This window comes from Mobula birostris, chromosome 23 (assembly GCF_030028105.1).
Source record: "Mobula birostris isolate sMobBir1 chromosome 23, sMobBir1.hap1, whole genome shotgun sequence".
Lineage (NCBI taxonomy): Eukaryota > Metazoa > Chordata > Chondrichthyes > Myliobatiformes > Myliobatidae > Mobula > Mobula birostris.
The window spans coordinates 50,014,427-50,028,460 of NC_092392.1; the positions used below are offsets into that span (position 1 = coordinate 50,014,427).

Consider the following 14,034-nt stretch of genomic DNA (forward strand, 5'->3'; position numbering starts at 1 on the left):
AGTACAAGGGAGAGTCGGAGATCCAGTTCATCCTTATCCTATAAGAAGCCTGCTCAATAATCTTATGTCTGCGAGGTAGAAACTGTCCTTGAGCCAGGTGGAAGCTGTTCCCAAGCTTTTGTGTCTCCTGCCCGAACCGAGGGCTGGGAGAGGAACACAGCTGGGGTGGGATGGGCCCGTGATTATTTTGGTCATTTTCCTGAGGTAGTGGGGAGTGTAGATGGAGTCTGTGGAGTGGGAGGCTGGTCTGTGTGATGCACTGGTTGGGCTACATTCATATCTCTGCAAGTCTTGCAGTTTTGGGCAGTGCAGTTGCCGTACCAGCCTGTGACGCACCCAGATAGGATGCTTCCTGTGGTGGATCTGTAAAAATTGGTGATCGAAGGCAGACAGAATCCCAGTCAACTGGGTTGCACTGACCTGTATGGCATTGAGCTGCACTCACCCAGACAAGTGGAGAATATCACTTTGATGAGGAAATGCCTAGGATGTGCACTCAGCCATCTCCTCCTTTTCTGATGGTTCAATGTGAACAAGGTGATAATTGGCTGTGTTGAATTTATCCTGCTTTTTGAGCACTGGGTATTCCTGGGCAATTTCCGCTTCTGTCAGGAAGATACCAATGTTGCTAATATACTGGAATAGATTGGCCAGAGACGAGGCTAATTATGAAACAAAGGCCTCCAGTACTGCAGCTTGGTGTTCTGTGTAACCTTTACTGTATCCACTGCTCTCAGACATTTCTTCATGTCACATAGATATTTAAAGGCCTAGATAAAGCAGATGTGGAGAGGAGATTTCCAATAGTGGAAGAGTATAAGACTAGAGGGCACAGCCTCAGAATAGAAGGATGTCCCTTTACAGTAGAGATAAGGAGGGATTTCTTTTCCTGGAGTATGGTGAATCTGGAATTCATTGCCACAGATGTTTGTGGGGGCCAAGTCATTGAGTATATTTAAAGCAGAGGTTGATAGGTTCTTGGTTAGTGAGGGTGTCAAAGGTTATGGGGAGAAGGTGGGAGACTAGGGTTGAGAGGGAAAATAGATCAGCAATGATCGAATAGCAGATCAGACATAATGGCCCGAATGGCCTCATTCTGCTCCTACGTCTTATGTTACACAGAGGGAATTGTGTTGGCTGAAGTCTGCCTTCTGTAATGGCAGGGATCTCAGGAGGAAGATAAGATAAGTATCCATTTGGTACTGCGTGTGTACAGTACAGCTTCGAGTTTCATACTCGCACTGGGTCCCGCCACTACCAAGGACGGTCACATTCTTGAAGCTTTCTCCTATTGTTTAATTGTCCGTCGCCGTAAATCATTTAGTATGGTAGTGCTACAATGCAGCGGCCTGACCCATTGGCTGAGGCCACTTGGGTCTCTTGAGTACTTGCCTGTTCAAAGTACATTTATTGTCAAAGTATATATACTAGATCCAACCTTGAGATTCATCTTCTTGCAGACAGCCACAAAACAAACACAGCAGAACCCATTAAAAATAACCCCACACAACAAAGATCATCAAACACAAAATGTGCAAAAGAAAGCGTGCAGTTCCGGCTCACGATGGCTCTACCGAACACATGCAACTGCTCACTGGTAGTTCAAAAGACAAGAAATTTGACTAAAAACATTACTAATATCACATTCTCTGAAGTAAGTTGAAGTAAATTCTGAGGGCGAAGAGAATTAGAGGGATGAAGTGTGCTGGTCCATTGCTGTATCACCATGGATGGAGTGAGCCTTTGGGGAGAAGAAGTTGAGTTAGAGGAGTTCCAATGCCCGTAAAACCGGCCCGGGTGTGAAGTTCAATTGCTCTGGGCTCCGAGCTGATTTGCAGAAATTGAGCGTGACTTTGGGCTGAGCGGCGAAATCTGGGCCCAGCGTGAGTCACTGGGAGGTGTGTTCTAGGCCCGAAGCCTTTCGCTGCAGTGGTGCCTGGGTCCTAGTGTGAGATCCGATATGCTGTTTGGGCAATTTAAACGATGTACTGGAAAATCAAGGCCTCAGGATTGGAGGCGAGAGCCAATTTTGCTCACTCTCCTGCGATGGGGACTCCTTGGTCCGTGGCACTAAGCTGTGTGCCAACTAATATGATGGACTGATAATGAGACTTGGGCCTACTCCGGGCTGCTCTGGGGTTCAGATGTAAGGATTTATTTTGGTTTGGAATGTTGTTGCTTGCTTCTATTGTTTGCATGATTTACGTTTTTTTCCCTTTTCTCTGCACATCAGGTGTTGGTCTTTATTTTTTTTAATTGGGTTCTTTCAGGTTTCTTGCTTTGTGACTGCCTGTAAGCAAACAAATCCTAAGGTTGTATCATTTGTACTTTCTCTGAAAATAAATGGTTACTTTAGAGTCCTTTCAAATCTTTTGGAAAAAGTAAACAAATAACACACAAAATATGAGCTACACAGTCCCCGAAGGTGAGTCGACAAGCATGGAGCGAGTTTAGCGTTGCAGCCGTTAGGCAGCCCAATGGCTGCATGCCACGGCTACGGAGACACGATCAGCGCTGAGGCAGGTGTCGACGGTGGCAGACCACAGCTGCACAATCAGTTCAGTGCTGGGGCAAGAAAACCTTGCCGAGTAGTAAGCTGAAAACCAGTTTGGCCTTTTAGCAGGCGTGTAATCCCAAACAGTAACTTCATCAGGCTGGTGCTTCATTTTGGTACACCTGAAGGCCTGAACATTGAATATTCTAGTTTCAGGTAAACTGCTCCCCCTCTTTCCCCTTTTCTCTCCTAATCCACTCAATTCCTCCTACTATCCCACTCCCCTGAACTAATATCTTACCACCAGTTTCTTTCTCCTCCTCCACATATTCCATTTTCCAATCACTGCACACTCTCATCTTCTGAGCACTCCTTCTTCTCCTTTCAAATACCATCACCTGTAACTCTTTGTTGCCTCCACCCCATCACCTGCCAGCAGCTTTTGCCATTTCAATTTTTTTAATCCTAAATCTGCCTATCACCTCTTCTCGAACAGATCCACCTATCATTTGCTCCCTCTAGCATTACCCCTTTTCCTGAGTTTTTAGTGGTGTCTTCCCGCTGTTTCAGTCCAGATGAAAGTCCTTAACTCATTTCTCTCCACAGATGCTGCCCGGCTCACAGTTACTTCAGTTTTTTATTTGCTGCTGCACCTGTAGCAGCTCGCAGAATGAATTCTGAAAACCCTCATCAAATGAAGACAGATCCCATTGTTTAATATTGCTGGTAGAGGAGGGGAGGTGCTGGTCAAAGAAGGACAGCTTTAGAGTGCCAGCGATCAGAAGATTGGGGTTCAGTTCTCCTCACTGTCTGTAAGGAGTCGCTTCGTCGAGCTCCTCCGCTCCATCCGCCACAACAGACAGGATCTCCCGGTTGCCACCCACTTCAACTCTGCTTCACATTCCCATTCAGATATGTCCATACATGGCCTCCTCTACTGCCATGATGAGGCTAAACTCAGGTTGGAGGAGCAACACCTCATATACCGTCTAGGTAGTCTCCAGCCCCTTGGTATGAACATTGAATTCTCCCTTCCGGTAATTCCCTCTCCCTCCCTTCCCCTATCCCTATGTCACTCTGCCCCCTCCCCCTGCTGCCTATCACCTCCCTCATGGTTTCGCCTCCTTCTACTACCCATTGTGCTTTCCCCTATTCCTTCTTCACCTTTCCTGCCTATAACCTCCCTGCTTCCCCTCCCCCACCCCTTTATCTTTCCCCTTACTGGTTTTTCACCTGGAACCTTCCAGCCTTCTCCTTCCCACCCTCCCCCCACCTCCTTTATAGGGCCTCTGCCCCTTCCCTCTTCAGTCCTGACAAAGGGTTCTGGCCCGAGACGTTGACTGATCGTTTCCACAGATGCTGCCTGACCTGCTGAGTTCCTCCAGCGTGTTGTGAGTGTTGCTTTGACCCCAGCATCTGCAGAGTATTTTGTGTTTAGGAGTTGGTACATTCTCCCTGTGGCCGTGTGGGTTTCCCCTGGGTGCTCCAGTTTCCTCCCTCATTCGAAGCATGTATGGATCAGGGTTAGTAAGCTGTGGCTATGCTTTGTTGGTGCTAGAAGCACAGCGACACTTGGGGTCTGCTTGTAGCGTATCCTCCGACTGTGTTGGTTGTTGATGCTTTGGTGTACATGTGAAAAATACGGCTAATATTTAAATCTTCAAAAGGTATTGTTGGGGTGATGGGCATTTCTGCTGCCAGTGATGGTCCTCTGAGTCTGTTCTATACAGCACGATTAAAGTGCAACACAGACAATGCAGGGTTTTGAGACATTTAAAAAATATCAGAATTATTAAAGTGTTATTTAATGACTTTAGAAAAAGGTTTGCTAAATCTTCACCTACAAAATCAGCGGGCTTTGATATTCACCTAATACAAGATATTACTTGCCTAAGATTTTCCAGCTTGTGCATTCCTGATAAAACTGGTCCTCACTGGGGGTACTGAATCACAAAATCAATCCCTCGGTCTGCAGGCAAGCAGGCATTGCAAAAGCTGAAGACTTGAAACGCACTAACAATCAAAGTGCATGCTTTCATAAATGTAACCCAGTAATTCTTCAATTTCTTTTCAGAAAGCAGATTTATTTAAAAAACTGTCTTTGCTAATTTCTCTGATTGTCAGATGCAGTAAAGGCAATTTCCGAAGCTTCCCAGCACATTCAAGACCAAGCTCGGAGACATGAGAATTACCTGCAGGTGCTAAGGGTGCAGAAACTGTTGAAAGGACAAAGGAGCAAGGTGTTGGCTCCAGGTTTGTTCTTGTGATCAGCAATTCCCTTTTATTTTTCTTGAGAACGATCCTGAATGTTGTAGAAATGTGAGAGCAGGAATTCCCGAAGGTTTTGGGTTGATTACAGCAGTTCTAATAATGAGGCATAAGCAAGAATTGGCTTAACTAATTTCGTCTCCTTCCTGAAGCTTTGGGCCTAGATTATTGAAGGCACAGTTTAGACCTTTTTTTTTTAAGTCCCCCGCCCCCCCAACACACACATGTTCTCCTTTTGTTTATCTCCTGAGAAATGCCCACATGTGTAATAGCACAAAGCGCCTAGTCATGAAAGCCAAGGCCTGTCAACCTCCCTGAGGACCAATTAATGGTGCTCCAAATCTTCTGGGCAGACAGATAAAACGGCTAGAGAGAGACTGAGAGAGAGATGAATACCGAACATGTAGAAAGCAGGATTTCTTTTTTAGATATTTGTAGGCATTTCTTAAGTGTTCCTCCTGAACTTAGCTGGAATTTTTCAATTTCAGTTTTCTGCATTTAGCTTGCTATAAATCGGCAACTAGTTATTTTTGAAACTAAGAAGCCTTTTATATACTTCCTGCTTTCACTAACTACGACTAACGTTAAGCAAAGGCAAGTGCTTACATTGACAGCAATTCAATATGTTGTTTTTAGTTTTATGGGTTTTAACTTCTGTATAAGATATTACTGCCAGGAAGTTCTAAGACTTAGTCGAGCAACCTTTTGCTCCGTCCTTGCCCCTTGCAAGCCTTTGAAGAGCTGCTGAGTTTTACTTTGAAACCAAAAGTTGAAAGTGTCTGACATGGAAAGGGTAGCATGAAAGTCTTGCTCTTTGAATTTTCTCTTTCAAAGTCCTGCTTAAAGTACCAGGGAGGGCAATAATGGACAGGTCCACAGCTTGCTGAGTACAGAATAAATCATCGATAATGAGTACCTTTGTCTTCATTGCATCCAGACCCAAAAGTAGTTTATTTTAACCCTTTTTTTAAATGAATTGCCAAAAACTTGTTTGTTAATTAGTTATGAGATAGTTATTAGAGGCTCCTGTCAAGGCTTAGAAATAGTCATCATTTTCTCCAGCTCTTTGAAGATTGGTCTTTATTGATTTAATTCAAAAATCAGCAATTGTGGGAAAGCAGCAGATTTTTCTTTGCATGCTAATTTTAGGAGGGCTGAAAATAATTGCAAACTATTTTAACTTTATCCTTCTGAGCAACAGTCTTGTTTTGTTTGCCTTTTGAAGCTTTACAAAGCAGGCGAGTGAATATCGAATTTTGCCTGAGGTGGGAAACGATTTCTGATGTAATTTATCTACAAACATTTTTTTTAAAGCTTCTGTGTTGGACCACAAACTTTTTAGTCCACTTCAGTTTGAACGTGGTTATGCTTAGTTGATGCTGGCCAACAGTGTTCCCTGTGCTTGAATAGAACAGCTGCTAGATATTTGTAATGCCTTTTTAGTTACTCGGATAATTAAATGATTAATTTTGCCATGCAAAACTTCCAGCAAGCAAGAGCAGTCATAGAGGACACAAATTGAAGGATAGATATTGCATTTTTGTAGCTGCAACTTACCTTATTTATTTATTTATTTATTTATTTATTTATTTAGTGATTTAACACAGGCTAGGCCTTTCTGGTCCTTTGAGCCATGGTGTCCCAGCAACCCCAATTAATCTTAACCTAATCACGGGACAACTTACAACGACCAATTAATCTACCCGGTACATCTTTGGACTGTGGGAGTAAAATGGACGACCCAGAGAAAGCCCACACATTCCACGGGGGAGGGGTGGGGGAATGTACAGAGACTCCTTACAAAATAGCGCTAGAATTGAACTCTGAACTCGGGGGAGGCCTTGAGCTGTAATAGTGTCGGGCTACCCGCTACACTGGCATGGCGCCCATTAGGAGCAGTTCCCCTTCAGTAATCTGCAGTTATCATTATTCACCTACTTAAGTGAGTGAACATTGATGTCAGTAGTGGTTTCAACTCGCCTGTGAGGTTATGGGTTAGTCCTGGGCAATCCAGAGAGCTGCAGAGGGAGTACCACACAGTTGGGTGTGCTGATTTTTTAAGTGTATTACAAAGCTCTGTCATTCCTATAACTGATCTGAAAGATCACACTAATATTTTGTTATGAAATCTTTTAGAGCCATCTTAGAGTAGAAACGATGGGCCAAATAGCTCAATTCTGCTTTTATGTCTTAAGGTCTATGTCCTCTGGAATTCCAAATGACCCACATAATTAGTGAATCTAAAATATCCATGAAAATTGATGTGTTAACAGGTGTATGCTGTCAAAATCTCCTTCCCTTCAAGTACACCCACTATATGGTTTTTATCACTGGGCAAAAGAGGAAAATTTGCAAATTGGGTGACCAACTTTTTCACTACAACAGGGATATACCTCCTGCTGTAACGTTTTTGAACAAAATCCTTGCATTTAGAAGAAAACACAATAGGGATGGGCACATTTTTGTCGGTTATGGAAGTAAAAGGGTTAACTTCCTCTACAGCTCTTTGGCACAGCTACAGAATCGCATAATGTGCACATTCTTTCCCAAGTGTCCTCATCAAAATACGTGTTTGTTATTCTTGTAATTTTAAGCCAATTGTAGACTGATAATTGTTAACTGCAGTTTAAACTAATGGAAAGTAAATTGGGACAATCAACAATACCCATGGAGAATTTTCCTTTTTGAAAAAGACCTGCCCTCCATGGGCTTCATATACTCTCCAGTGAAGCCACAGAACGAAAGTGAAAATTCCTTTTGTGCTTCCTAAACTTCATACGAAGTTTTTAAGTGAACAATTTTCATCTTTCTGTTACCACAGGAAGGAAATATATCCGTGAAGGCTGGCTGACTACTGTGCCACCTAAGGGTGAGGAGTTGAAACAAAGAATGTTCTTTCTGTTCTCGGATATGCTGCTGATGACCAAACCTTGCCACCCGCTCCACCCTGTGCATTCTGACAAGTTTGTCTGGCAGAAGGCCTACCCTTTGATTGAGGGCACTGTAGAGAAAGTCTTTGGACACACTGAGAGTCAGGGAGGACTGATTAGCGTAAGTTTTCAAAAATAAAATACTCTTAATAGTGACCCATACCAGGTGTTAATGACTCCTTTGATTTCTTGGTATGACTGCTTTTGCTGATGTCTTCTAAGGAAACATGATTCTGCTTGAAGATACTCAGGCAGTCAATCACGTAACAGTTCCAGAGAGAGAAATGGTCAACTTTCTGGTCATTGGCTGAGTTTTGCAGAAGGTTTAGTGAGAAACAGGAAGTGCAGGAGACAGCAGATCAGGCTGCACCTGTGGCAAGAGAAACAGAGCCAACATTTCAGTTTGCAGATCCTTGGTTAGAACAGGGAAGGAGACAAAAGGAGCTCGTTCAGCTCAGGGAGGGCATTTTTACTGACAGTACAAACAGGGTGACCTGGATTCAGTACAAAACCATAACTATTTGTTCCCATTTTGTCCGTCACCTCTGCCGTAAGTTGAATCAAATCTGTTCATGTTATTATCTTGCAAGCCACATCAATATCTTTCGGCTCTGAATCTCCTCAATGGCTGTTTAACTGAAATTGTGTTCTGTTTTGGTCCTTTTATTCAAGATTATACTAGTATTACTGGCAGTCCAGAAGGGACTCTTGTGACTGATTCCTTGGATGAAAGGGTTGTCCTATCATGAAAGGATTGAAAAAATTGGGCCAGTATTCTTTCGAGTGTAGAAGAATAGGGGTAAATTTATTAAGGCACATAAGGGGGTGTGGACAAGGTTGTTGTCAAGCAACACACATAAAAGTTGCTGGTGAACTCAGCAGGCCAGGCAGCATCTCTAGGAAGAGGTACATTCGACGTTTCGGGCCAAGACTCTTCATCCTGACGAAGGGTCTCGGCCCGAAACGTCGACTGTACCTCTTCCTAGAGATGCTGCCTGGCCTGCTGCGTTCACCAGCAACTTTTATGTGTGTTGCTTGAAATTCCAGCATCTGCAGATTTCCTCGTGTAAGGTTGTTGTCAGGATGTTTCTACTAAATGGAGAATCTCAGAGGAAGGACTTAGTTATAAAGGGGGCTTCATTTAATATTGAGTGTCTTGGAATCTCTTTTAGCACAAGATAGTGAATCTCTGGAACTCTACCCTAGAAGTTTGTGGAGACATAATCAGCCTACCGGCAGATCACCCTATGAAAGATGAGGGAATTGAGGGCTATGGGGATCTGGGACAAAGAAAGGGTTCAGATCCTGGGCAGAGCAACAATAATAATATTGAGAGGTGGGCAAGCTTGAGGGGTGAAGTGTCTTGGTCTTATCTTCTTGTTTGTTCTTGTAGAGGTGAGTACAATTGTCCTTCAAAATATTTGACCCTTGACATGTTAAACAGTACTTGCACTTTTTCCATTACGAAAAGTGTCATGTATTAATAAATATAAGATCAGTAAGATGTGGGTGTTAATTAATCTAATCATTTTGCATGTATATATCAAAGGCAATTTCATTTTCAGCCATTTCATTATTAAAAGTAATTAGCAGGTAGTTTTAACAGATTAAAATGAAAAACATGGATGGCTTTGAGCTACAGATGAAATGGATAATTTTATTGACTTAAATGTTTCCCCTTTTTGCAAAGGGGAAAAAACCATTCAATTTCAGTTTTTCAATTACTGAGATATTTAAATGTTCAGAGCGGGTTATATGTTCAAGTCTGCCTCTGCCAATTCCGTCAAGCTCTTTATTTAAGTATTTGGCTTTCCCTAATAACTCTACTGCCATTTCATCATCCCATTATCCTGCAAAGAAAATTTCTTTTAGGATAATAATGCAGTAATATTATTGTTCATTTTTTTTTCCCTCTCTCGCTAAGTCAGTTTATCAATCTGGCTGCTACCTGTAAGCACTGCAAATTGCAGTCGGCAACATGAGCCACTCACATCTTAACTTGAAGAATTAAAGAGAAATTAAATTTGACAGCATTAAATTCAGAGGCTCAATCTGCGCCCCAATTTATATGCAAAATGAAATGATTCATGAAAATATCTTTCACTTTCGCATGCAGATTTGAAAGAGAATTCAGTAGACTCTGCAGTCCATAATGTGTTCACGCTTTCATATTATATTGCAGCTACTGCGGGCTGCTTTTGATGTATAAATAATCAACCTGAATTATGCCCAGTACAAATGCTGGTGCACTGCTGTTCTTGTGTTACAATGTAATTTCTGCCCCAGAGAGTCAAATTTCCTTGACAAATTCTTAATTACTGTGTTTCCACAGACGGTGGGTCTATTTGTGCATAAATCTTAAGTATTCCCAGAAGGCGAGGAACTAACATTATCAACAGTTTCACTTGGCCTGTTCAATGAACTTCATAATTAGATAATACAATTGATGACAGCATATTTGAAATCTTTATTCTTTTTGAATTCTATGGTACAAGTATATTTTACTGCAAGATATATTTAGATGATCATTTACTTAGAGTTAACCTGACAAAATTCAACACAGGAACGTGGAGCAAGAAATCCAGCTATGTGGTATGATTAAAGTCCATAATTTTTATGCTTTTACACCCTCCTCATAAGGCTAACTTCATATTTTTGTAACAAAGAAATACTGTTGTCTTTGACAGGGTGTTTGATTGTATTTGAAGGCACTAATCTTTGGTGCAAGTTGAACTTGGCAATGATGGTTATTGATAATGTACTATTGCTTTCTTAAATGGTTTTGAATATTTCATGATGCGTGATCTATAGATAGGGTAAATTGGAAAAGCTTGAACATTACTGATCAACATAATTTTAGTGGCTTTTTGTTTAAAAGTTCAGCGGAAATGCTGAGTGAAACCTAGTGAGGTCTCCTTTTATAAATCTGTCTTCCAGCTAACCTTTCCTGAGGAAAAGGTCCTTGTAATGTCGAATGACCAAGAAGACATCAACAACTGGTATCGGTGCCTGTCTGCTGCCATTGGGTAGGTCTCTTTGCCAAGCTGGCTGTCCTTGCTTCAGCCGCTGACCTTGGGAAGAACTCCTGACAAAAGGTCGGAATGGATTCATTGATCAGCCAGAGCAAGTGTATGACAGTCTTTTCCTTAATTGAATCCCAAAAGGGGCCAGACGTGGGTTATTATTACAGAAATCAACCGATAGTGCTCATTAGAAGCTCCACAGACTGTGTGGTTTACTAATTAGTTTATTATACAGACACCTTGGCAATGGGGGAAAGTTGTCGTTTTGCCCTTTATCGCACAAGGGATGCTGTTAAAAGTTTAATCAGTTGGCACTGACCAGCTTCGTGGTGGCTGCGCACTGGTCATTACTGAGGTCACCCCTGCTGTATCAGTGCCGGCAGGGTCACAGTTTGAACCCTAAGTAGAATGTGTTGCAAGCCTGCATAACCCTCCCACCTGAAAGAAGCCTGCTATAAAATGCACACTATGGGGTGCAGAGCACCAGACTGCCTGCAAGACCGACAGGATCTTGTTAAAAGTTTCCCTTTACTTGCCTTGTTATAGATGATATTGTCAAAGCATCTGTTAGCCATAGTTATCAAGTCGTTGAAAGTTTTGTTTAAAAACCCAGAACAATTAGTGTTTTATTTTAGTACTGCCCTGCTCACTGACAGGAATGTCTGCAATCCCTAGGGTTTTAACTATGTTCTTTTTATTCTGCAGTGTACAAATGGTCAATGGTAAATTGCTTAATTTGGGATCAATATCATTAACATCTTAAATAATTGCTGGCTTCTTGTTATTTAATTCGAATTACTGCCCTTCACACAGAAAAGACAAAAAATGTAATGCTTTTAACAGGGTTGTAGAAGTTGTTACTGCAGAACGTTTTGCCAATTTTACATGCTTGGTGCCAGATGAAAGATTGCAACTGCTGAGGGGGAAATTAGTTTGGGATTCTTTTAAGGACTGGCTTGCTGGAATCCCCAGAAACATTTTAGGATCTTTTTTTTTAACTGAATTCTGTAAGTCATGTGATATCCTGGAATTGCTAATTTGCAAGGCAAAAATAAAAAAAAAATAAACTGAAGATTCTGGAAATCAGAAAGAAAGGCACAAAATGCTGGAAATACTCCAGAGGTCAGACAGGATCTGTACGAAGGGAAACAGAGTTAATACTTCAGAATTGGAAAAAGTGAATCAGTCCTGATGAAGAATCTCGGTCCGAAATGCCGACTGTACTTTTTTCCATAAGTGCTGCCTGACCTGCTGAGTTCCTCAGGCAGTAATAGGCAATCAGTTTACAAAGCAGTTCATCATTGGGATGTTGGGGGGGAACTCACACAGTCATGAGGAGAACGTGCAGACTCCACATGAACAGCACTAGAGGACAGAATTAAACCCGAGTCTCTGGAACAGTGAGACAATGGCATACTTTGTCTTGTGAACACAGTTTACTTCATTTTGTGAAAAGTGCAAGACTGTTTGGTGGCGGGGCTCTGGGCACGATCAGTGTGTCCACTAGTGAGACATCTACCACGTTATCAAAGGTGTAACGCAGTAGCTACGTGGTGCATTCATAGAGGTGAAGTACAATCTGAAGCGTGTGTTGGCCTTAAACATTACCTACTGCTTGTAGAGTAGCAGTAGTGTGATCACTTGAGTTATGATGTTCTCCCATGGGGTTAATTCCCTTAATGGAGAACGCCTGTGCGTGACCTTGTTTAACATGGGGAGGTTGATGCACGGGCATCCACCACATGTCCTTGACAGATTGAGGTCAGAGTCCAGTGACACGGAACGCAAGACGACTGGGGCCGTTACTGCAGCAGCCTTCCTCCGCCCTCACTGCCACTGTGATGTGTCATTGGCTTCTGCCAGCTCCGCGGATGAAGTCTTGGTGGAATTACTCTTTGTCTGGAACCTCCCTTGACCTTACTGTCATGGCTGACCTTCCTGGTAGCTAAGCTCCAGACGGCATCACACTCCTTAGGCTGGGGACACTTGAGGCCTCAAGCAGGTCGATCAAAAGGCCGCAGACCCAGAGTGTTGTGAGCATGTCCAGCCAACTGCTGTAGAGAAGCCATGGGTCTTGTGATAAACTGTGACATTTCTTTTTGAAGCTTACGAGAACAATGAAGCAGGAAATTTCATGCCAGTGAGAGGGCTCGTTACCAGAGTCAGAGGCTCCATCTTCCTGCAGGCAAAGGTTTTCATCACTATTCCATTACTCGGTCATTTCTCCTTCCCCATTTGCCAGTGTTGTCCACATCACCTACTCCTAGACTGTCTCCTGATTATCTGGCCACCACTCAACCCTTTGAGACTGCCACCTCTATCCTCCGTATCATCTTCACAGCCTCCCCCACCCCCAACCCCTTGGTAATCCTCTCCCCTCTTCCCATATCCAAGGTGGAGTGCAGCAGAATGTCCCTGTGTGAGGTGGAGCATCCAAGCCTGCCTTCAGGAATTCCAGCCTCCGCCCACCTCCAAAGACCACTGCCACCCATCATATACATTGTCTCCTCCACCAAGCTCACAGAGGCTTGCTTTTGGTATCATAAACTTGTGTTGGCGTTCCTAACAGTAGCTCCTAACTTGCTACTATTAGCTCCTAACTAACAGTAGCACCCTTCCCCTTTCTCCTTTTTTCCATTCCCCTCTTATCCCTTCTCTCTTCCTCATCTGCCTCTTCATCTCCTCTGATGCCCCTCCTCCTCTTTCTCCCATGTCCACTCTCCTCTCTTATCAGATTCTTTCTTCCTTCAGCTCTTTACCTCTTAGACTGACCCACCTCCTAGCTTCTCACTTCATCTCCCTGCAACCCCACCCACCTACCTCCCCGTCATTTGACCTTCTGTTCCTCCAGAATTTTTGTGTTGGTTGCTCTGGAATTTCTGCATCTGCTGAATCGTTTGTGCTCTTAGCCAGCTTCGGGAATTTCATTCTGGTTTGGTTGACTATTCAGGCTCATACTGATGGGGAGTGTCCTACTGAGCATTGCAGGAGCTGGCCTGGTCCTCCTGAGGGGTGCTTGTTTCCCACCATGTTGAGACGCTCCCCTGTAATGCTGGCCGAGGTGAGTGCAGTCAGATTCTCAGAACGTGGTTCCACAAGCTTGACTATTCCAATAGTGTAAGCATAGTAGTGCTTATGACGGTGACTAAAGAATCTGACGTCTTGGTATCTTCTCTCATCCAAATCTTCCAAAGGCCATTCTGTCATCTCACCACCCAGACGTGGGCTCCACATTTCCCTCCCATCTCCAAAGGAAATTCATTGTGAAACTTTCGTGTGGTGTCTTAAGACTGCTGTAAACGATTTAATAGTTTCCAAG

The 14,034-nt window shown here is 43.1% G+C and overlaps 1 protein-coding gene across 3 annotated transcripts in view; it reads left to right on the forward strand.

The window, feature by feature from the left end:
* arhgef39 (Rho guanine nucleotide exchange factor (GEF) 39) overlaps window positions 1-14,034 on the forward strand; it is a 92,592-nt gene that overhangs the window by 61,521 nt on the left and 17,037 nt on the right. For all 3 annotated transcript variants that reach the window (XM_072240961.1, XM_072240962.1, XM_072240963.1), the window contains exons 8-10: window positions 4,619-4,747; window positions 7,584-7,813; window positions 10,630-10,718. In XM_072240961.1, coding sequence (XP_072097062.1) covers window positions 4,619-4,747; window positions 7,584-7,813; window positions 10,630-10,718 — 448 coding nt within the window. The remainder of the gene's footprint in view (window positions 1-4,618; window positions 4,748-7,583; window positions 7,814-10,629; window positions 10,719-14,034) is intronic.